The following is a 23,101-nucleotide window of genomic DNA, read 5'->3' as shown; positions in this document are numbered from 1 at the left end:
GTAGCTTCCCAGCAGTACCGGTACGGCTTTGGATTTCCGTTTCTCATGCTACAACCTTCATATTCTTCGTTCTAAGGACATTCGAATAGAAAAGCAGCCGCCCTTCCCCCAACCTCCCAGCCCCCGCCCTTCCCCCAACCTCCCAGCCCCCCCTTCCCCCAACCTCCCAGCCCCCGCCCTTCCCCCAACCTCCCAGCCCCCGCCAGCTCCTGGGTCACGCTAAAACACCCAGAGTGTTAGCACATGAACGCGGAGTCTAGTTGTGACGCTTTTCAAATGGCCTGTCATTAGTCTTTCTCTTTCCTTAAAAGTATTCCTGTGATCTACATCTTCCAACTTGACCACACGAAGAAGCAGCTGACTTACACACAACAACTGACCTTCAGTCACAGAGTGTGGGACGCTGCTTTCGAGGAGACCCGAGGCCTGTGGGTTTTACAAGAGTGCAAAGAAATGCCGATTTTGCTCTATCGCCTTGAGAATGGGCAGTGGCAGGTGAGCAGCAGTGCTTCCCAAATGACAGCCACGATCATCCTCATTTATGTAGGCCAAGGATGGGCAGCACAGGTTCTGCGCGGTGCTCTTGCAGTTTTTCTTCAACGCTTTGCTGGACCGTACAGGAAGAAACAGTGTAGTGCTGTTGAGTTAATCTGACAAGATTAAGGCACTGATGTCTTAGTCTGGCTCTAGCTAATCCTGTCTCTACCAGCTTGCTAGCTGTTTAAGTCATTTATTTTAGTCTAATGTTCTTCCATCTATTAAATAGGATTGATACCGTCATTAATTACCTCATGGTATATGAGGATCAGTGAACTACTGTAAAGTACCACGCGAATCCCAAATGGTTTTAGGCCTTTTGTTTTCTTCTTTGTGCTCCTTGTGCATTGCATTTCACTTGTGATAAACGGTGCCATTTTTTGTCTTCCCCAGCCTGTTTCCAAAAATGAAGTGTTAAAGAAAATCTCCGATAACCTACAGGAGAACTGGACTATGGTGGAAGGTGGTGAGACATTTATTTGTTAATGTAATGTCTGAAATGATCCCCAGTGTTTAATGTGCAAATATATTTGACATAATTTTACACACATATGTCTTATGTGAAGAGCTATAAAACCAAGGGAAGGAGGAATTAAATAACATGAGGGATGTTCAATTTCCTTTTCTCTTTTTTTCTAAATATTTGTCGTATAAAATGACTCACAAGAGGCTGGAGAGGGAGGGATACTGGGAAAAATTTTTGTGATAAAAGATACTGAAATTTTATTTTTATTAAAAGAAAGTGAAAATCAATGCTATATAAAAGAAAGATATATTCTTTGCTGGCTTCATTGAAGTTCTGAATTCTCTCCAAATTTGGTAAAACTCACAAAATGATTATACCCTTTGATCCAATAATTTTATGGTTTGGAATATGCCTTGAAGATGTTACATTCCATCATCCCATCCCCCCAAAAGGGTGTGCATCAGGCCTGAGTTTCGTATTCAAAGATTTTTATAGCATCATTTTATGTATTAGCTAAAAACTAGCAGATACCTAAATGTTCAACACTAGTATAATGATTTATTTTAATGTGATTAAGACCAAAATGTGGGAGGAATACAAAGAAAATTGGAAAGATATTTGTGAAATAATATGTACTGTAAAGTGAAAAGAGCAGAGCTAGAAAAATGGAGTATATGTTAGGATCATATGAGGGAAATGGAATGGGAATAAATAGATGGGTTCCTGATGGATAGGAATTTAAAAGGGAGTAAAACTGTGATTGCAAAAATATTAAAAGTTACTATGAAATTTTTTCATTGTATTTATGCTTGTTTTGCATGTTCTGTTAAATTTTGAATAAAACATTTCCAGCTTTTTATTTTTTAAATTGGTTTAAATAACTTAATGAGTCATTTAAATCACAAAATCTTAAAGTTATCACAAATCACAAAATCTTAAAGAGCTGAGTGATCTAATTTTAATAATAAGAAATCTGAAGCCTAGAGTTTTAGTTGATTTACCCAGTGTCACCCATCTTCCAACTGTGTAAATCAGTTTTCTTGGTTGCACATTTCTATACTTCATGTTTTTGCTTTCCCAATTTCTAAGGCCGTTCCTTCATTGATTTGATGTAAGGGCAATCCATTTCTCCTAAATAATGTAGTGTATGTTACCATTGATTTTATAACGGGGCCTTGAGAGAGTTCAGTTATATTTTGGTAGCACAATAACATCCTGCTGTTAAAGAAATTCCCCAACTGTGGTTCTTTTTTCCCCCATCAAAGGGTCCCCTGGCATGGATGGCAGCTTTAGCAGTCTCTACAAGACCACATTTGATAACATGAGTAATTATTTGAAGAAAAAAGAAGAAAGAGTACAGCAGCAATTGGAGAAAAAGAAGAGAAGGAAGAATCCTTGACTTCGTCTTCAGTGGCAAACAAAAAAAAAGAGAGGCACCCATGTGACAAATATTCACCTACTCGTCTGAAGGGCATAGGATCATAGATTTAAAACTTGAGGTACCTTAGAGATCCTCATCTATTCCATCCTTATGACAAACAAGTCAGAGAAGTTTTGACTTAGTTCACCCATGTAGAAAGTGATAGTTGAGATTTGAGTACCAGTTCTGTCTCCAAATTCAGGACCTGGCAAAAATTTAGTGGGCAAAAATCAATTATATTTTGACTTACTCTTTTTCCTCCATTAAAAAAAAATGGTGGAGTTTCAAGTAGAAGCCATAATTTCTCTTCCTCATGACATTTCTGAGTTCTTCTAAGCTTTCTCCTGTTTGTCTATCCCTGCTACTGCTGCTGCTTTCCTCCCTTCTGATATATTCTTCAACACAAACGTTTCCACCTCGGGTAGCCAGAGGGCTGCCTAAGCTCATTTCTCATCATTCCTAATCATATTCTGCTGATAGTTAAATAGAAATATTCACAAACTGAATTTTCTAGTGACCCAATCAGGGCCACAACATATTTTCTTTCCCAATTAACATACTTGACCAATGTAGACAAGAGTATTTAATAAAAAATTTCCTATCATAAGCTACAAATCAGGATGATTTATTCCAAGATTGAAATTTTATTCCCAAGGAACTACTGAAGGATTGTAGCCTGATCTTTCCTTTTCTCTTCCCTGCTCTCTGTCATGGATTGTTTCCATCCCATTTTCTTTTTTCTTTTAAACTTTTTACCTTCTGTCTTGAAGTCAATACTGTGTATTGGCTCCAAAGTAGAAGAGTGGTCAGGGCTAGGCAGTGGGGGTCAGGTGACTTGCCCAGGGTCACACAGCTAGGAAGTGTCTGAGGCCAGATTTGAACCCAGGACCTCCCATCTCTAGGCCTGAATTTCAATCCACTGAGCTAACCAGCTGGCAACCCCCTGCCCCCTCCATCCCCATTTTCTTTTCCAAAGATTTTGATCTCTAATCTCTTAATTGTCAACAGAAAGATCAGGATGTCGATTCTGCTCTGAAAATCCTTGCCAAACAGTTCCACTGACAAAATCACTGCCCCAAAACACCACAACCCTCCTGGGTTTCCCCTGATTGTCCTGGGAATAAGGGGTTCTCTGCTTATAGCAACAGCCAAACACCTGACAAGCTGACCAGCAGCTAAATCTCTGGTCTGCTGTTCTATAAATAGAGAAAGCTGAATGAAATTGCTCCCAAGCTGCTCGAAAGAGTCACACCTGGGGAGAATTCACTTGGTCGGTCTTTAAATCCCACCTTCCCTCTGTTGGCTCAATCTAAGAATCCTAAGCTAGTTAGCTAGAAAGCCTCATGTTCTGTTTCCTTCTCTTCTGAGCCATACACATCTTTCCGACGACTCACACACACTCACATTCACACTTCCTCCCTCCCTCCCTTTCTCTTTCTCTCTCCCATCTCCCTTTTCTCTCTCCCTCTCTTCCTCTCTCTCTCCTCTCCTCTCTCCCTCTTCTCTCTCTCCCTCTTCCTCTCCCTCTCTCCCTCTCTCCCTCTCTCTCTCTCCCTCTCTCTCTCTCCCTCTCTCTCTCTCCCTCTCTGTCTCTCTGTCTCTCTCTTCCTCTCTCTCTCTCTCTCTCTCTCTCTCTCTGTCTCTCTCTCTCTCTCTCTCTCTCTCTCTCTCTCTCTCTGTCTCTCTCTCTCTCTCTCTCTCTCTCTCTCTCTCTGTCTCTCTCTCTCTCTCTCTGTCTCTCTCTCTCTCTCTCTGTCTCTCTCTCTCTGTCTCTCTCTCTGTCTCTCTGTCTCTCTCTCTCTCTCTCTCTCTGTCTCTCTCTCTCTGTCTCTCTCTCTCTCTCTCTCTCTCTCTCTCTCTCTCTCTCTCTGTCTCTCTTTCTCTCTCTCTCTCTCTCTCTGTCTCTCTCTCTCTGTCTCTCTCTGTCTCTGTCTCTGTCTCTCTCTCTCTCTCTCTCTCTCTGTCTCTCTCTGTCTCTCTCTCTCTCTCTGTCTCTCTCCTCTCTCTCTCTCTGTCTCTCTCTCTCTCTCTCTCTCTCTCTCTCTCTCTCTCTCTCTCTTTCTCCACCTCCCCCCCCCCCCCATCCTGTTTCCACCTGTACCATTCTGCGTGTCTCAAATTGGCATGCTCAGAAAGTTGTTGGAAAATAGTTTCCCTCTCCTCTCCAAAATCCCTATTCATAATAATGCAAATCTTAGAATCTGAATTGCTGGCCTTCAGCTGTCTGATGCTTTTTGTCTCTGTCACTCCCAGTTTGCCTAGAGGCGAGCAGCCTCAAAATTGGGGCTGACCAGTCTTAGCTATGAGGTTCCCCTATTACTCTGTAATCCCAGACAAGCCCCCCTATACTTGGAGTAGAAATTGGGGTTCTCAGATATTCGGTTGCACCTCAGGAGTACTCACAAAGAAAAGATGCAAGACAGTTGGCTTTATTAGCTGTTGAGCAGGAGCAAGGCATGCCTCAGAATAGGAAGGCTTAAGGCAATGCCCAACCCAAATACAGACAGATAAACTCCCGATTTATAAATACAATTCTTAGTTCACATGACATCATTGTATAGCATTAAATTCATTATCTCATCCTGACACGTTCATCAGGGTCACATTCCAATCTTCCAGAGGAAACATCCCACAAATTGACATTTTTAGGGACCAGTCAAGGGATTGGAAGTGTGAGAGAGGCATAAAAACTGAGAACAAGCTGGAAACTCTTTGTACCAGAGACAAGACAGAGGGGATTGCCCTAGTTAGAAATCCTCCTTTCTGCTACACCTTGCTGGGGGCAGTGACCTTTGCTCAAGGCTTGTGATACCCAAGTGCCTTTAGAATGTGCATTTGTGTAGGGGAAGGGGCAAGCAGTTTGTTCAGAGAGAGGGGCCTGGGGTTTTTAAAAGGAAAGTTTTCCTAACTTCTCGTTATTAACTACTAAAATTACTGGGGGTACAGACCACAGGAAAAAGCTCCAAGGAAAAGTTTAGGTACATTTCTTATGAGAATGGTAGAGCAGATGGCCGGAGGGGTCAAAAGGCTTCTGTTCTAAAGGTGGGGCAGCCCTGTCTTCAGTACAACCCCAAGAATATTAGGGTCCCCAGAAAATGTGACTCACTCCGCAGACATTTGAGAAAAGGGTAGTGGTATAAATCATTTGCACCTCCTCACCTTGGCTGTGGTTAGTGCAAACTCACATTTAGGAAGGCACGTGATCAAGCTGCTTGGGATGAAATGTTAAGAGGAAATGGTATTATACCTGTTGTCCTTTATTGTGTAGATGCTTGTACCCCAATTGAGAGAAGAAATAAAGTTTGGAAGTTAACTGAAGATGTTCTCTCCTTTTTTACGGTAGCTTCTTACCAGATTAGATGGGCTATTTTGGGTCAGTACATCTCTGTGTCAGACTATACAAGACAAATGAGTTTCAAAGCAGAGGCATTAAGTAAAAACCATAGTAAGAGAGATCGTGAGGAACTGAACGAAATGTTCATTTTTTCATTTAAAAATTAAAAAAAAAAACCTTACCTTCCATCTTGGAATCAGTACTGTGTGTTGGTTTCAAGGCAGAAGAGTGGTAAGAGCTAGGCCATGGGGGTCAAGTGACTTGCCCAGGGTCACACAGCTGGGAAGTGTCTGTAGGCCCAGTTCTCAATCCACTGAGCTACCCAGCTGCCCCCTAAAAGTGCATTTTTTGATGTATCTTAATTTGAGAGTGGCATGACCCATTACCTTCAGTCACATTAAATATTATTTTAGATATTGGCAGTTCATATTACATGTCATTTGTGTAGAGTGATGAATAATAAGTAGGGATGACTTGATTGGTAGTATACTTTTTTCTGATCTTGACAAACATGAAAAAGCATGACTGTTTCATAAAAAATACAAAAAGATTGCATGCAAAACTGCAGATCTCCATTATGTGCAAGACCAAGAGCAGATGTACATTTATCATCTTATGAAATACTCTTTGGACATGCTCCATTGCAGGCAAAAACTTGTAAGACAGTTTGTACATCTCTCTTAGGAGGAGACTGTCAACTTGCTTCATATTTAAGTGCATTACAACAACAGCTTAGAGAACTGCATGATATGGGAGTATTGATCCAGTCTGGTCCGTTGGATTATTCTCTTCATAATTTTCAACCAGGTGATATGGTGTATGTGAAAAATTTTGCAAAAACATCAGCAAGTCAAGAGTTGGTCAAGGGTAGGTCCTCATGCAGTTGTGTTAGTTTCACCATCTTCAGTGAAAGTATTAGGAAGAGATTCATGGTATCATTGCTCACATATTAAATTAGCTCATGGAATTAATAATGAATGTGTAGAAATTTTAGAAGAAAAAAATGAATTCATGGGAAGCTGAGATTTATCAGTCAAATGGAGTCTGCAATCAAAAAGCTCAGTAAGGAGAGGACCGTTCCAGTGGAAGAAGACATTTGGATGGAAGAGGACATTGCAGATGAAGAAGAGGATTCAGAAAATTGATGGACATTGTAAAAAGTCTGAAAGACTTCTAAATATTAAGCAGATAAAGACTTTGAAGAGAATTTTCAATGAAGAGAATCAAGTGATTGATGTACTAATGGTTCTAAGGAATTTGGGTAATGTAATAGAACACAACATAACAAGCATTTATCCATACATTTTGCTACCATGGATTTGGAGAGGAAGAATTCTTCAAACAAGATGAGAAGAAAAATCTGAAGTTGTGGTAAATATATTGCATGCAACAGTAACATAACAATAACACAACAGGAACACTGACAACATAACATCGCATGAATAACAACATAACACACATATATACAAAAACAAACATGATTAGGATACATTGAATCACTAGTTGAGTGAAACAATGTATAGCTCGGTACTAACAATGTTATAGTTAATTATAAAGTAGTTACTAACAAAAATAGTTAGCTACTTGGTTTAGAATAGTAATAGTATAGGTAGGTGAGATTAGTTTTAGGAGATTTTATTAAGATAGAGCTAGAGTTTAAGATTGATAAGATGAGGCAAGATACCTCTGGAAGAGAGAGAGGGTTTCTGTCTGGTATTTCTGGGGTGGACCCATAGGGCCAGTGATTCCATCTTCTTTGGCTTTCTTGATATTCTGCCTGTCCTTGCTGCTGCTGGTGTTGGTACTGCTGTCAAGTGGATTTCAACAGTTACTGGGACTTGAATCAAAGAGTACTTCTGGTTGTGAGATTCTTTGTCCCTTTGTCCCTATTCCTACAAAACTCCCTAGCCTTAATTAAGAAGTAAGAATTTAGTTTAGAATAATTATAGAAGGTATAAGGGTTTTAATCTGTTTTGGGTTAGAAGTTAGGTATCCCCTAATTCCCTTTTCCCCCTTCCTCCCTTTAGGTAAATAAACCTGTTATTTTTTTATGTATAGTTTTGAACCCTTCTTTTAACTCACCTATTAACAGTGGATTAAATGAGATTATTTGTAACATGCCTTATAGATCTTAAAATGCTATATATATATCAGTTATTGTTAGCTTCTGTGCACAAGAAACTTCTTTCATGTAATAGTTCCCTTCAACAGTTTTTTGAAACCTTTGGGTCCCTTAGAATTCTTGAAAATTTCATAAAATAAATAGGATTTAAAGTCCTATTTATAGGATTATAAAGTCAATTATTTTGAAATAGAGTTATAGAACTTTTAAAAAAGTTTTTGTTTCTCACATTAAGAACCTCTACTCTTCTAAGGGAAAGAGTAGTAGAGCAACGTAAGGAACCCCTTACATAGTGACCAGGACTAATGTCTTGAAATGAAGTCAGGCCACCCGTCTTCATATTGGAACTGAGATAAACACTTCAAAAGTAGACCTGGAAATGTTAAGGAAAGGATATGAATAGCATTATGGGAGTGTTGAGTATAGTGCTCTTCAATGACAGGAAAATGGAAACCACAATGATAGGGTTCCTTAAATGCATACTTCACACTAGCTAAAGTAGTTTTAGTGTTAGTGTATCTGGCAACCTTTCCTGGATACATACATACATATATACATACAACTAGTTGGCAGCTTCTTGGTTGTAGTTGAGGTGTTTTATAGGGAAAGGAAGAATCCTGTTATAAGTGGGTGTGATACAGCAACCAGCTAGAAACTGGGAGTTTATAGGTTGGAAGTCTCTAGACACTGAAGATTCATGTATCAAGGGATTATAGGAAGTGGGAATAGGGTACACCAAGCGGGGAAGTGGAAATCAGTAGGTGCCAATCAGGAAAAGGGAACATGGACACACTCCTCAGTAATCATATCCAAGTTATTTCTGTACAGAAGTTTCCTAAAGCCATATAATGAATCCCAATCTTGTCCTGAGGACTGTCTTGGATAGAGAAAAAGTAAGCCAGAAAAATAGATTTTTGCAGACTATAGTCATATGTTGTTAGATCTGTGCTTTAGGAAGACTTGGTATCTGTGTGCTGGATGGACTAGAAAATAGAATATTATAGGAATAGGAAGCAGAGAGACTGTTAGAATATTACAATAGTCTAGGCAAAGGGTCTTGATGGCTTGACCTAACATGGTAGCTTTGTGATTGGAGAGGAGAAATTTTAGATAGGGAGAGTAGTAGGCTGGTGGTGAGTGGAGATTTTTTTAAATGGCTAACCAGTCATGGGCTTGTGATCTTATTTTCGTATCCTCTTTATTCCTTGATTTCTAATGATCATTAATAAATCTACAAAATATAATATTTTTATTATTGAAATTTATTATTGAGATTGAGATATATTGAGCCAACAGACCCCCCACTGGTTGACATGGACACAGTTTGGGAAGCCAGGAAACTGCAAAGCAGCCCCCTGAGAACAAAATCCCCCATTAACCCCCTTCTGTGACTTCTTTCTTCCAACTTTCCCTACTAATGGACTTATGATTATTATTCTCTCCCCAATACAGGAGAAATAATATGAGAGCAAATACCTATAGGACCAATATATATATCCCACTTTAATCTCTCTGGATTATTGCCCCCAAACATTTGCATCTACAGAATTAAAGCCCAAAGATTATTGCCCATCACTCCTCCTTTCTCTCACTCAAGTACAGATACGCTCCAAGGCCCTACAATAAACACTGGCCAAATGCTTGAGCACCATAATAAATCTTTCCTTACAGTTATCACATTCCAATGAATTTGTTGATGAACAGAAACCAGGCAGCATTGTTAGGCACTTCAAAGTAACACAAGAGAAACAGAACTTTTAAATTGAGGAAAACCCCCAAACCCCTCTGCTTTAAGTCACCTTTTAACTTTGCACCTAGATTGAAAATGTTTTGTATTCATCTCCTAAGTAACTGTGATTGATAGTGAAAACTGATCAAAAACACAATGATCCTCTCAGCAGGTCAAGGGGTACTAAACTACAAAGGACTTTATTTATGTTATTCATATTCTACATCACAGTGTTGTAGAAATGTAGTAAATGATCACAGAATTCTTTGTGGTAGTAACATCACAAGAATGTTGTTTAGGTGATTTGATAATATTCAATCAGAATGCAGAATGTCACATGTAGAAAATTGACTGTGTCAAAGAAGTATGTACCTGAAATCCTATATAATAAATGAACCTCCATGCTATGGCAGAGCACTGTGTGACACGTAAGCACGTGGTCCTGAGCACAGTGTCTCTCACCTCATAATTTGACCTAATCCTCACATCTAGATGGAGTGAGCCCTCACCTGCAGGAAGACCAGACCACCGGACAGTTCTGAAAGGAGATTTAATTTTAAATTTTACATTCAAGATACATTGTGTAGAGAATTGGATCTTAGATGAATTAGCTGGTTCAATTGCTTACTGAAACACATGTAGGTGCACATATATAATGTATGTATGTATAGCTTGCTTATTGACTTCAAAGACAGATTTTTCTTTATTAAATATAGCATAAATAGTTCCTCCTAAAGAGTACCTACCAATAGTCATCTTACAGTTCACAGAAAGTATGTATTCAGGAGCCAAGTATTCAAAATTTGGCAGGCATATTGATGGCAAATTTGAATCTTATTCTTTACAAGGAAACAGTCTTCCGATGGATTTGTTGATGATATAAAAAAAATTAAAGCCCATTAGGTTCTAGCTCCAGTTTTATTTAACATGTTTTTCAGAGTAAGGTTTCCATGAATCATTTCCACACTACTATGTAAAAATGATAATTCTTTAGAAACTTGAAGCAAACCACATATTTCTACATTAAAAAGTTTATAACCCTTAACACCAGGAGACCCTAGAAGTTAGTTTCCCAGGTACCAAAAGCACTAACTTGCATGTATTGTTTCTGTACAAACTGCTAAGCAGTGCATGTCTGATTGACCTTTCTGTGTTCTTAAAAATATTCTAAACTAGCTCATTGCCATCCATAGCCATGTCAAATCATCAAACTCCTTGGTGACAGAATTTTTCATTATTATACTGGTAACATCAGCTATTACTTTTCTTTCTTTCTTTTTTTTAACCCTTACCCTGTGTATTGGTTCCAAGGCAGAAGAGTGGTAAGGGCTAGGCAGTGGGGGTTAAGGGACTTGCCCAGGGTCACACAGCTGAGAAGTGTCTGAGGCCAGATGTGAACCTAGGACCTCCCATCTCTAGGCCTGGCTCTCCATCCACTGAGCTACCCAGCTGCCCCCAGCTATTACTTTTCTAATGGAATTCTTCAACTTATTCAACATGGGCTCCATGACTACAATATTACGCAATTGTGTTTACTCCATTTTTGCCACATATGGGCTCTGGGAGCCAGAAGGTGGGCAAGGAAGAATTCTTTTTAAAGGGATCAAGGTAAAGTCCATTTTCCCCTGGTCATTAGGTGAGAAAGAGTAGTTCGATCCCAAGCTTTGAGTGCAACAGCTAAGGATGTGCTTGAATGACCTCAGAGGTTCCTGAGAACCAACTGTTAACCAGTGTGATCTTTTACACTTTGGAAATTGGCAAGACTTGATTTATTATTTTGAGGATTGTTTGGAATTAAGAAAGTGAGGGAGACAATTTTAATATGCAGATTAAACTTTCAAATGTGCTGAGCACTTGTAGAGAGCTAGTTATTAAACACCAGCTTTCCTTGCTAACAGCTAACTTGATCTCTACTAGCTTAGCTTCTTTCCCACCAAATGGGAGAGAAAATCTTACACAAGAGAGTTGTGGCTAGCAAGAAAACATTTTTATCTAAGCAAGCAAGTAAAACTTTAATTGGTAAAGTTATGCAGATTAATTTAGGTAATAAAATATACAAGAGTAAAACTGGCTTTATGACCAAGGGGTGAGAGGAAATCTCATTTCAATTGAGGAGAGAATGATCCCAATTGACTCGTTTACTTTTAGCAGTCTCTGTGAAATATAGACACTGGAAATCAAAAGGTGGGTTGGGGTACTGGCTCTTCCTCATGTGTCCATAGTTTTCTGCCATTCAGATTTAGGTCCATGCCTCCTTTCTAACCCCATTTTTCTCTTTTCTGATTCTCTCCAGAAGAATCTTAGCTAATCAGAATTTATATCTCTAGAGCTACTCATGTCACAGGGCTGTCCTTCAGGGGGACTTTCTTTTTTTTTTTTTTAGTTTTTAAACATTATTTTATTTGGTCATTTTCATACATTATTCATTGGAAACAGATGATTTTCTTTTCTTCCCCACCCCCTCCCACCACCCCTCCCCTAGCTGACACGCGATTCCACTGGATATCACATGTGTCCTCGGTCCGAACTCATTTCCATGTTATTGGTTTTTGCATTAAGTTGTTCATTTAGAGTCTCTCCTCAATCATATCCCCTCCACCCCTATAGTCAAGCAGTTGCTTTTCCTCGGTGTTTTTACTCCCACAGTTTGTCCTCTGCTTGTGGATAGTGTTTTTTCTCCTAGATCCCTGCAGATTGTTCAGGGACATTGCATTGCCACTAATGGAGAAGTCCATTACATTCGATTGTACCACAGTATATCAGTCTCTGTGTACAATGTTCTCCTGGTTCTGCTCCTCTTGCTCTGCATCACTTCCTGGAGGTCGTTCCAGTCTCCATGGAATTCCTCCACTTTATTATTCCTTTTTGCACAATAGTATTCCATCACCAACATGTACGACAATGTGTTCAGACATTCTCTAATTGAAGGGCAGCCCCTCATTTTCCCATTTTTGTCACCACAAAGAGCGCAGCTATGAATATTCTTGTACAAGTCTTTTTCCTTATGATCTCTTTGGGGTACAAACCCAGCAGTGCTATGGCTGGATCAAAGGGAAGACAGTCTTTTAGCACCCTTTGGGCATAGTTCCAAATTGCCCTCCAGAATGGTTGGATCAGTTCACAACTCCACCAGCAATGAATTAATGTCCCTACTTTGCCACTTCCCCTCCAGCATTCATTACTTTCCTTTGCTATCATGTTAGCCAATCTTCTAGGTGTGAGGTGATACCTCAGAGTTGTTTTGATTTGCATCTCTCTGATTATAAGAGATGTAGAGCACTTTTTCATGTGCTTATTAATAGTTTTGATTTCTTTGGCTGAAAACTGCCTGTTCATGTCCCTTGCCCATTTATCAATTGGAGAATGGCTTGATTTTTTTGTACAATTGATTTAGCTCTTTGTAAATTTGAGTAATTAGACCTTTGTCAGAGGTTTTTGTTATGAAGATTGTTTCCCAATTTGTTGCTTCCCTTCTAATTTTAGTTACATTGGTTTTGTTTGTACAAAAACTTTTTAATTTGATGTAGTCAAAATTATTTATTTTACATTTTGTGATTCTTTCTATGTCTTGCTTGGTTTTAAAATCTTTCCCTTCCCAAAGGTCTGACATGTATACTATTCTGTGTTCACCTAATTTACTTAGTTTCCTTCTTTATGTTCAAGTCATTCACCCATTCTGAGTTTATCTTGGTGTAGGGTGTGAGGTGTTGATCTAAACCCCATCTCTCCCATACTGTCTTCCAATTTTCCCAGCAGTTTTTATCAAATAGTGGGTTTTTTTTCCCCAAAAGCTGGGGTCTTTGAGTTTGTCATAGACTGTCTTGCTGAGGTCATTTACCCCAAGTCTTATCCACTGATCCTCCTTTCTGTCTCTTAGCCAGTACCAAATTGTTTTGATGATCAGGGATCAAGGGACATGAAGCTTTTCTGGGGTGGGCTTGCACCAATAAAATTAAGTTGAATAGAGAAATAAGATTAGCGTATTACATTTGACTTAAAAAATGCCAACAACTTCATAAGTTCAAAATAAGGGCATAGGCATATGGCATAGGCATAAGGGCAGCTAGCTGGCACATTGGATAGAGTGCCAACTTGGAGTCAGAAGGACCTGGGTTCAAATCTGACCTTAGACACTTCCTAGCTGTGTGATCTTAGTCAAGTCACTTAAGTATTTGCCTAGCCCTTGCCCTTCTGTCTTAGAGTTATTAAGACAGAAAGTAAAGATTAAAAAAAAAATAGGAGACATCATTATGCACAACACATCTGCTGTATTGTGTTCAAGTACGAGCACCATACTTAAGGAAGGATTTTGGGAAAATGAACATCAGCCAGAAGAGGGTAGGTAGTAGGGACAATGAAGGGTCTCTTGATTTTGCCATATGGAGAGTAGATTTGGAGTAGAAATTTTATCTGTCATAAAGTATTTTAAGGGGTTTTGTGTGGAAAAGGGATTAAGCATATCTTACTTGGCTGCATGACACAAAATTAGAAGCTGTAGATTAAGACTTCAGAGAAGTCAGTTTGAGCTTGATAAAAGGAAAACCTCCTTGTATTTGGAGTTATCCTTACCTGAGAGATTCAACAAAAGCTGGATGATGTGTCAAGTAGCCACATCGTCCCACATCAGAGATTCAAGATGCCCCAAAATACAAAGTACTGGACAAATGATGCTTGATGGAAAACTGCTTTGTTGACTGAACTCAGAGCAAGCTTTAGAATTTGGAGATTAGCTCAGAAGAATTGAGCTGACAACAGAAACTTATTCTATGAGCAAACTTATTAGAGTCTTTGTTGTTTGTGTCACCCCAATGAGCTAATGTGGAGGGATGAGCCTCTGGGAAGACTTCTCAGAATTCAGCCAAGGTCACAGAACTAGCCCCTTATTTCTAGGGAAAAGCACAATAAGCCAGCGGTTAGATATCCGATAAAAAAGTAGAGGGAACAGAGAACAGCTTTTGCTTCTCCACTAATCCCTGCCTCATAATTCCTAGGAAGAGACGAAAACTTGATAACATCACTGCTAATAATATATATTATTATTAAATTAGTATAATTTAATAATACTATTTAATTTAATATTTAAAATTTATTTTTTATTTTTTATATATAATAAAAGTATATATTTTTTATATATATTTATATATATAAATAATATGTAATTAGACTTTGGGCTTTTTGAGGGATGATTTCAGAACGAGCTGGAATGACCTACCAAGAACTGATGCAGAGTGAAATAAGCAGAACCAGAAAAACCTTGTTCACAGTAACAGCAATGAGAGTTTGCTACTAAAGCAATACAATGATTGGGAACAACTTGGAGGGACTTTTGACAAAGAATGCTATTCACCTCCAGAGAAAGAACTGTTAGAGCCAGAATGCAGATGAACGTATATGATTTTTCAATTGTTTATTTGTTTTGAGGTTTGAGTTTGATAAGATTGAATATTCACTTTCAAAAATAAGTAACATGGAAATATGTTTTGCATAATAATACATGTATAACCCAGACTGAATTGCTTGCCAGCTCCAGGAGGGGGGGGGGGGGAAGGAAGGAGACAATTTGGAACATACAACTTCAGAAAACGAATGTAGAAATTTGTTTTTACATGTAATTGGCAAAAAATAAAAATAAACAAATACACCTGAAAAAAAGAAATGGAACCTTTTGAGTACCCAAAGGGAAGTCTAAGAAGCCACCTTGCGTGTTCTTCTCCGTGCCTAATGCCATTAGACAGCTACTAGAGGCCCACCTTGAGATGGAGACCCCAGAGTTGGCAACATCCTCCCAATTTCAGCTCTTTGGAGGCCCTCTTTCAATCAATTAATGAATAATGAATTTATTAAGCTGTCAGGTGCAAGCATTGTGCTAGGTCCTGGGATACAAATATAACGGCTGAACAATCTTTACCAGATTGTTACAAGATTCCAAGTTTACATGCTTATGGCTAGATAGCAAATACATACCAAAATGGATACAAGTTATTTGACGTAGACATTTTCTCCAGTTCTAGGGCATCTCCAAAATAAGAATTATGTGCAGAAAATAAAGCTAAGAAACCAAGAACCCCAATTAGGTAACAACCTGATATTAATATCAGAAAAGGCTGATCTCTAATTTGTTCACTCAGCACCCCAATCAGATGGGTGACTCCCATTGGAATAAACAGGCTTTCCATAGAACTCAACTCCCTGCCTCCCTCCCTGCACCAGGAAAAGCCAAAAGCCAGATGCTTGCTCCATTTAGGATGGTCTCGTGCTGCAATAAGGAACAGAGAAAATGAGACAGGACACAGTATATCAGCACTTGGGGGTGGGGTGGGGGAGGAATTCCATAAATCAGAATTGTTGAGCCTGACGGGGCAGGAGATGGAAGCCGCAGCTTCTGAATGTCAACACGTGTTGTGGAGTAATTTTTGACCTATTTGAAGAGATGGTTGAGCTGCCATAGAAGAGGACGTAAACGTTTTAAATATATTGGTAACTGCTCAAAGCTTTGTTTCAGTTCAGCCAATTGTTTTGGTAGAAGTGAGGAAAAACTAGAAGATTGAGATGAAGCCAGACTGAAGAAATGAGGAACAATTTTGCAGATCAAAAATAAACGAATGTGAGGAGAAACATCTGTAGAAGCACCATGGCCTCTACCAAGAGGGGATATAGATTCCATTAGCAGAAACCAGTAAACAAGAAAAGAAATAATATAGATAAAGGTTCAGCTCTGTTTTCAGTGTTGAGATGTTTTGGAAGTTCACCAGGAGCCCCTGAAAAGGTGAGGCTTAGAGCTTTTTTTGTTTTATAGACAGCAAAAGCAAGACCAGTGGACAAAAGATGGCAGATAGAGTTTATGAGGGAATTTTTCTAATAATTAGGACGATCCAAAAGTGGAATAAATTTGTGTTGTACTAAATTCAAATGGAATGGGACGCCATATTGAATTCTTTATCACGTGGAAGAAGGCTAAGCATTTGATGGGGAAGTTGTAGGGAGAGTTGAGGTTCCTCTGTGAGTTACACTCAATGATCTCTGAACTTTCTCCGTATTATCTACATGTTTTCCCTGACTGACCCTTCAGTAGCACCAGGCCCTTCCATCAGAATGGAAGCAGAATCCTCTTGTATTTTCTTTTTTAATTGGAATGTCTTCAGCAATTGTCTTCATATTCTATTTGTATCCTCACCACTTGGCACAATGCTTGGCACATGGTAAATACTTAATTTTTTAAACCTATTCTCTAATAAATAAGTAGTCAGAGGATATGAATGAGCAGCTCTCAGAACTGCAGCTGTCAGCAACCAAATGAAAGAATGCTTCAAATAACAAATAAATAAAGAGAAATCAAAACAATCCCGAGACTTCACCATATACCCTGCAAGTTGGCAAAGATGAAAAAAGATGGCGATAGTCAACATGGGAAGGCTTGTGGAACAACAGGCACATTGATTCATCATCATTATTATTCATTTTAAACCTTTACTTTCTGTCTTAGAATTAATACCAAGTATCTGTCCCAGGGCAAAAGAACAGTAAAGACTGGGCAATGGGGTTTAAGTGACTTTCCCAGGGTCCCAAAGCTAGGAAGTGTCGGAGGCCAGATTTGAATCCAGCACCTCTTGTCTTTAAACTTAGCTCTCTATCCATGCTCTACCTAGCTGCCCCTTACTGATTCATTATTGATGGAGCTATGAATCAATATAACTATTTAGGAAAACAGTTTGAAATGATGCAAACAAAGTAACTAAGATGCTCATATCCTTTGATCCAGAGGTTCCATTGCTGGGTTTATTCCTCTAAGGAGGCTGTTGATAAAAAGAACAGCCAAAACATTTCTAGTTTCATTTTTGGTAATAAATAGCAAAGAACTGGGAACAAAATGAGTCCCCATCATTTGGGGAATGGCTAACACACTAGGTGCATGAATGGAATGGCATATTACTGTGCTGTAAGAAACGACGAATGTGGTGAATACAGAAAAGCATTGCTCTATAGAGGAATGAAGAATGGAGGAAGCAAACCCAAGAAAACAACATACACAATGACTTCAGCAATATGAATGGAAAGACCAACCACACATACAAATCAAAAGGGCAAACTGTAAGTAACAAGCATGGCTGAAACCGACAGATAGGAGAAGGTCTCCCCACCCTTTTGTAAAGGGGAGAGGGCCCCAACAGTTGCAGACTGCACACATTTTTACACTTTTTTAAATGTATTGATCAGTTTTTTTCTCATCCTCTTTTAAAAAATAGCATTTGTTGTATGGGATGGTGCTCTGGGAGGGTAGTAGAGAGGGCTACTGAGGGAAACTATGGCGATATGAAAACAAAAGATCAATCAAAATGTAGTTTAAAAAAGAATATTTTTCATTCCTTCATTCCACCTTATTTTCTAGGATTCCTCTTGAAAGGAAAACCTCACCATACAGAGACAAACTCCACTTCACAGAGAAGCCATTGGCTTTTAAGAAATAATAATGATCTAGGCTTAAAAAATCAAAATCTAGAAATTGGAATACATATGGCTTAGTGTATGTTGAATACTTTTCCAGGAAGAATTAAAGTGGGCATAAAAACAAGTTGGGCTTTATCCCCAACTTGTGTGGGTACTTTTTTAGAGAGAAAATTCCTAGGGAGATAGGTAGCCCAATGGATAGAGCCAGATCTGGAGTCAGGAGGAACTGGGTTCAAATGGAACCTCAGACACTTCCTAGCTGTGTGACCCTGGGCAAGTCACTTACCCTCAATTGCTTAGCCCTTACCACTCTTCTGCCTTGGAATCCATACATATTATCGGTTCTAAGACAGAAGGTAAGACTTTTTAAAAAAAGAGAATATTCCTAGGACATAGTTTTGATAAGAAGATAATTAAAAATCACAGTTTTGCCCTCCTCAAATTTCAACTTTGGTGAAGTTATTTTCCTCCCTAATCTTCAGAACAAACACTTCAGTCTTCATTTCTTTGGAGATGGATATATTTTTGTTTTCATTCAGAATCACTTTCAATGTTGACTTGCACTCACAGGATACTCAATCAAAACAGCCCCAGTTACTCCGTGGAGGCTGAGCACATTGTATCCTGTATGTCCACATATGATACACGTATGCGCCTCAGTCACAGTGCCGAAAGCCACGTTACACGGATGTGCTCTATTCGCTTGTACACATCCACACCCCAAATTTTAATACGTAGACAGGCTTCATGTATCTCCCTTATTATGTCAGTACAAATATCCTGCCCCACATATCTGAACAGCAGAAATGCTTCCCGTTTTCAATTCAATGTTTATTCAACAAGGATTTATTTTGGAGCAAAAGTATCTATTTTGCACACAAATGTACAAAGTAAGAGCAGTACCTGTTTCCGTATAAGAATATGTTATTTAAAAGAGTTTAAAAATAAAATTCTATAGCCTGGCGCGTCCATTCTCCTCTTCTACAATGGCTCCCTTCCTTCTTCCCGTTTTCCATCACTGATAATTCAGTTCTTAGAAAATAAAGTTTTGTAAGACTTCAGGAAGGATCGTCTTGGTTCTGTGCTGAACAATCCCAAGATGCTTAGCAGACCAGTCTGTAGCTGATTTTAAGTCTTCTAGTTTTCCTCATAAAGGGCCTGGAAAAAGAAAAGGGCTATATTTGTGGTGTTCTGGTGTACATGCACGTGTGCGCGTGCGCGTGCGTGTGTGTGTATTTTTTTTTTGTGGGAAGATGCAAAATTCCAAATGAACACTGCGAAATCCACAGGATTATACGCACAGGTTGTTAAATGGGAACTGTGGAAGGGGATGAGGAACAAAGCAAAGTATTCATTCTGATTGCTTGGAAATGTTCTATACAAACATTCTAATAGCACTATTAACACAGGTGGAGCTCATTTGAGCTTCACTAATTTGGAGTATGAAAAGGATCTGCCCCTTGGGCAGCTGGGTTGCTCAGTGGATTGAGAGTCAGGCCTAGAGATGGGAGGTCCTGGGTTCAAATTTGACCTCAGATACTTCCTAGCAGTGTGACCCGCTTAACCCCCATTGCCTAGCCCTCACTACTCTTCTGCCTTAGAACAAATATACAGTATTGAATCTGAGGTGGATAGTAAGGGTTTAAAAAAAAAGAAAAGGATTGGGATTCTTTTACTTTTTCATTTCAGAGAAGGCAAAGTGTGTAGGCAAATGAAGGGCAGGAAGAGCACACTTGGAAAACTTAAGTGAGAGAACTCTTCAAGCACTCATAAATACTTTGGAAGTGTTCTTTAAAAGTGTTGTGCTTTAGTCCCACAAATAGGGGGCATGACAGGGAGAAGCATTCTTTTCTTCCCCAACCAGAGAGCCCAGGGCCTGAAGTCAGAAAGACTTGAATTCAAATCCAACCTCAGACACTATCTCACTTAACCATTGCTTGCTTCCGTTTCCTCATCTCTAAAATGGAGGTAATAATAGCACTCACCTCCTAAGATTGTTGTGAGGACCAAATGAGATAATATTTGCAAAGTGCTCGGCACAGTGTCGGGCACATTTAAAAAATGCTAGTTCCTTTTTTCTGTTTCTCGGCCTTTCCAGTTCTTGCTGGTGCTGAACCAAAGGAGAATCGATTGTCTGGTAACTCTTATATGCTCCTGAAGAGCACAGATAACCATGTAACTCAGGACAATTCATGAGTAATCAAGATTCCCATCGATGAGACAGCTTGGCATCTCATTGACGTTTGGACTGGACAAAGGAAGGGTCAGACCATTTGAGAAGGAAGGAGGGATCTAGAAAGAGTGATAATATCCCAGAATTCTGATGATGGGGCCTAGAAGAAGAGAAGGATCAGGCTCTTTTGACCCTCCATTCTTTGCCAGAAAGCACAATCTGCTAGTTATAAGTGGGAACAAGATTATCTCTATTTTTTAGATCTCTCTTTATTTTCCTTTCTCTGCTTTGAGAATTTAAAAACCCTACTACGTTTTCTTCCTGCCTCTTTGTCAGTGGAATTATCTACACGATTACTTCATGAATGGAAAATACAGGTGTTCTAGATATTCTAGAATGAGCAGTTTCATATGAATATTTTTCTAATATTTTTAATAATAATATTATTAAACAGCGTCTGTTTAAGGTTGAATTTGTCCAGCTTTGGATACCTTTGATAAAGATGACTGGATGTTGAATTTTCTTTTTGAAATTTCATTTGGTATTTGCTGGATTTCGCTCCCAAATTTAATGGGCAATTTTCTTTTGAAGTACACTTTTATTTTTCAGCTATGAAATGCCCCTTGCAGAGTTGGAGGAAAAGAGAGAACGGATAAAGGAGTTTCTTTTTTTAGTTGACAGAACGTGCACCTTCCTGCTACTGTCAAGGAGGTAAATCAAGGCACCATTCCAGTTTAAGCAACAAGGCTATTCGGTGTTGAGCCACAATATGACTGAAACAGTCAGGAAGCATTTTGGCTCCTTCTCTGAAGTGCCAAGTCATGTACTAGATGTGGTTGGCTGGGAATATCTGTATATGAAAAGGAATAGCTGTATACGCTAATGCGATGTATGGCTCATGTGACATAGAAAAGCAAATGGTGCCCAGGATTTTTAAACCGATATTTTTCTTTCCATTTCTCAGGGCACGCGACTCCACGGCCCTCATTTTCTTCATCTGTAAAATGAGGCTAATGATAGCATTTTCCACATAGTGTTACTGCGAAGATCAAGAGCTAACGCGTAATACTCTGCAAGCTTTAAAGGACACATGCATGCTGCTTTTGACTAACAGCGACTACTCATTGCTTCAGTTGGGCCCACATGTGGAAGCCTCTTTGTGCGGGGAAGTTTGTTTACTTTCTTTGTTTTAAATACGTGTTTTCTTTTTACTGCCCTTTACAACAGATGTTTGCTAGTCTGCGTGTATTTGCTGGTTGGGAGGAAGCATCATCAAAGAGGGTGAGGGGCTTGCCAAAGTGCTGGACTTAGAGCTAAGAAAAGAGAGAAACGTAGAGATTTTTTAATACAATTTCCCAGAGCAGAGGAGCATGATACTGAGAAATCCATCTAAGCAATGAGGCAGAAGTAGGGGACGTGGGGACAAATGAGAATGGATGAATATTCCCACTCACCACTGCCATGACTATGTGGCTTGCTGGGATGTAGAATCAGTGGATACCCTGAATATCCACTGGATTTGCCTTATTATAGCGTTTTTCTTCTGGAAAAACAAAGAGGGCTACAGAATGAAGATGAATTTGGAGTCTCCTTAATAAAAATGGAGATAAAGAAAATGATCTATGTCTTTAATGAATAATGCTTGGAAATGATCAAATAAAATATAATAATAAAAAAAATAATACATATCCAAAAAAAATCAAGGTAAATAATTATAAAAAAAAATAAAAATGGAGATAAATTTACATGTTCAAAAATCTAAACAGAGTTATTTATTGCCATATTGCTTCTCAGGAAAATGGAAATGTGTTTTTATTTCCTCTTATATAGACTATTGTAACGTCATTACTTTTAGCTAATATGATCATTTGAAAGATTGTTCTATTGTGATCAAGAAGGGTTAGTAGGTACTTAAGTCATCAATAAGGAGTTATTCGAGTGTACCTTTTCCTTGGCCTCATCTATTTGTTTTAATTCCTCATAACGAGTTCTAGATTTCCAAAGAGGCTGAAGCATCACTTCTTCAACCATAGGAAAAAGCTAGAAGAAAGAAACATACAAGTTTAAACATTTCATTATTCTTAAAACAAGTAATAACCAATAAGTGCACCCGACTCTTCCTTTTCGCAAAGGAACACATATTCTCATAGCACTATTGACATGGGTGGAGCTCAATTGACCTTCCCTAATTTGGAATATGAACAGGACCTGGATGCTTCCCTTCGGTGATTCTAGACAAGCACAGTGGAAAGGCCATTGAGCTTGGGAGCAGAAGACCCAATCTGAGGTTTCTAGGCCAGAATTATACTACTTATCGCATGGGCTTCTCCTGAAGATTATGTGGCATAATCCATCCCAAAGGAGTAATAACTATAAAGCAGATGTGAATTTAGAACTCAAAACCAAATTGAATACTAATATTGTTCTGACATGCCTTACAAGTTCAAGAGGAGGGAGGAGCAAGACTCCATAGGGGGGGGCAGCTGGGTAGCTCAGTGGATTGAGAGCCAGGCCTAGAGACGGAGGTCCTGGGTTCAAATCTGGCCTCAGACACTTCCCAGCTGTGTGACCCTGGGCAAGTCACTTGACCCCCATTGCCTAGCCCTTACCACTCTTCTGCCTTGGAGCCAATACACAGTATTGATTCCAAGATGGAAGGTGAAGGTTTAAAAAAAAAAAAGACTCCATAGGTGTTCCTTTGATAAATATTTATGTCTGAGAATAGAAGAATTAGGGGTAAGGAACAGTGGTCACATGGAATAAGATTTAGACTTATTCTATTTGGCACTAGAGGGTGGAAGTTGCTAGGAAGACAATCTAAGGGTTTTAATAAAGTTCTGTATTAATCAATAGTGTCATATGGACGCAAAAAACT

General features: G+C 39.1%; 2 protein-coding genes across 6 annotated transcripts in view; one reads left to right on the top strand and one right to left on the bottom strand.

Annotated features, from left to right (window-relative positions):
- Positions 1–3,038, top strand: part of WDR4 (WD repeat domain 4) — a 38,159-nt gene extending 35,121 nt beyond the window's left edge. For 2 of the 3 annotated variants that reach the window (XM_007493190.3, XM_056826009.1), the window contains exons 9-11: positions 312–495; positions 931–1,003; positions 2,269–3,038. In XM_007493190.3, the coding sequence (XP_007493252.1) occupies positions 312–495; positions 931–1,003; positions 2,269–2,402 (391 nt within the window). In that variant the 3' untranslated portion in view covers positions 2,403–3,038. The remainder of the gene's footprint in view (positions 1–311; positions 496–930; positions 1,004–2,268) is intronic. The other variant, XM_001375374.4, reaches the window with a different exon arrangement.
- An 11,962-nt stretch (positions 3,039–15,000) lies between these two features.
- Positions 15,001–23,101, bottom strand: part of PDE9A (phosphodiesterase 9A) — a 187,661-nt gene continuing 179,560 nt past the window's right edge. For 2 of the 3 annotated variants that reach the window (XM_007493183.3, XM_007493187.3), the window contains 2 exons: positions 22,171–22,266; positions 15,001–19,211 (listed from right to left, as the gene is read on the bottom strand). In XM_007493183.3, the coding sequence (XP_007493245.1) occupies positions 19,191–19,211; positions 22,171–22,266 (117 nt within the window). In that variant the 3' untranslated portion in view covers positions 15,001–19,190. Of the gene's footprint in view, positions 19,212–22,018; positions 22,267–23,101 lie in introns of those variants that run through there. The other variant, XM_056826008.1, reaches the window with a different exon arrangement.

This window comes from Monodelphis domestica, chromosome 4 (genome assembly GCF_027887165.1).
Source record: "Monodelphis domestica isolate mMonDom1 chromosome 4, mMonDom1.pri, whole genome shotgun sequence".
NCBI classification, from domain to species: Eukaryota; Metazoa; Chordata; class Mammalia; order Didelphimorphia; family Didelphidae; genus Monodelphis; species Monodelphis domestica.
Note: the sequence above shows the minus strand (reverse complement) of the source record. Positions and strands in the feature narration are given on the sequence as shown.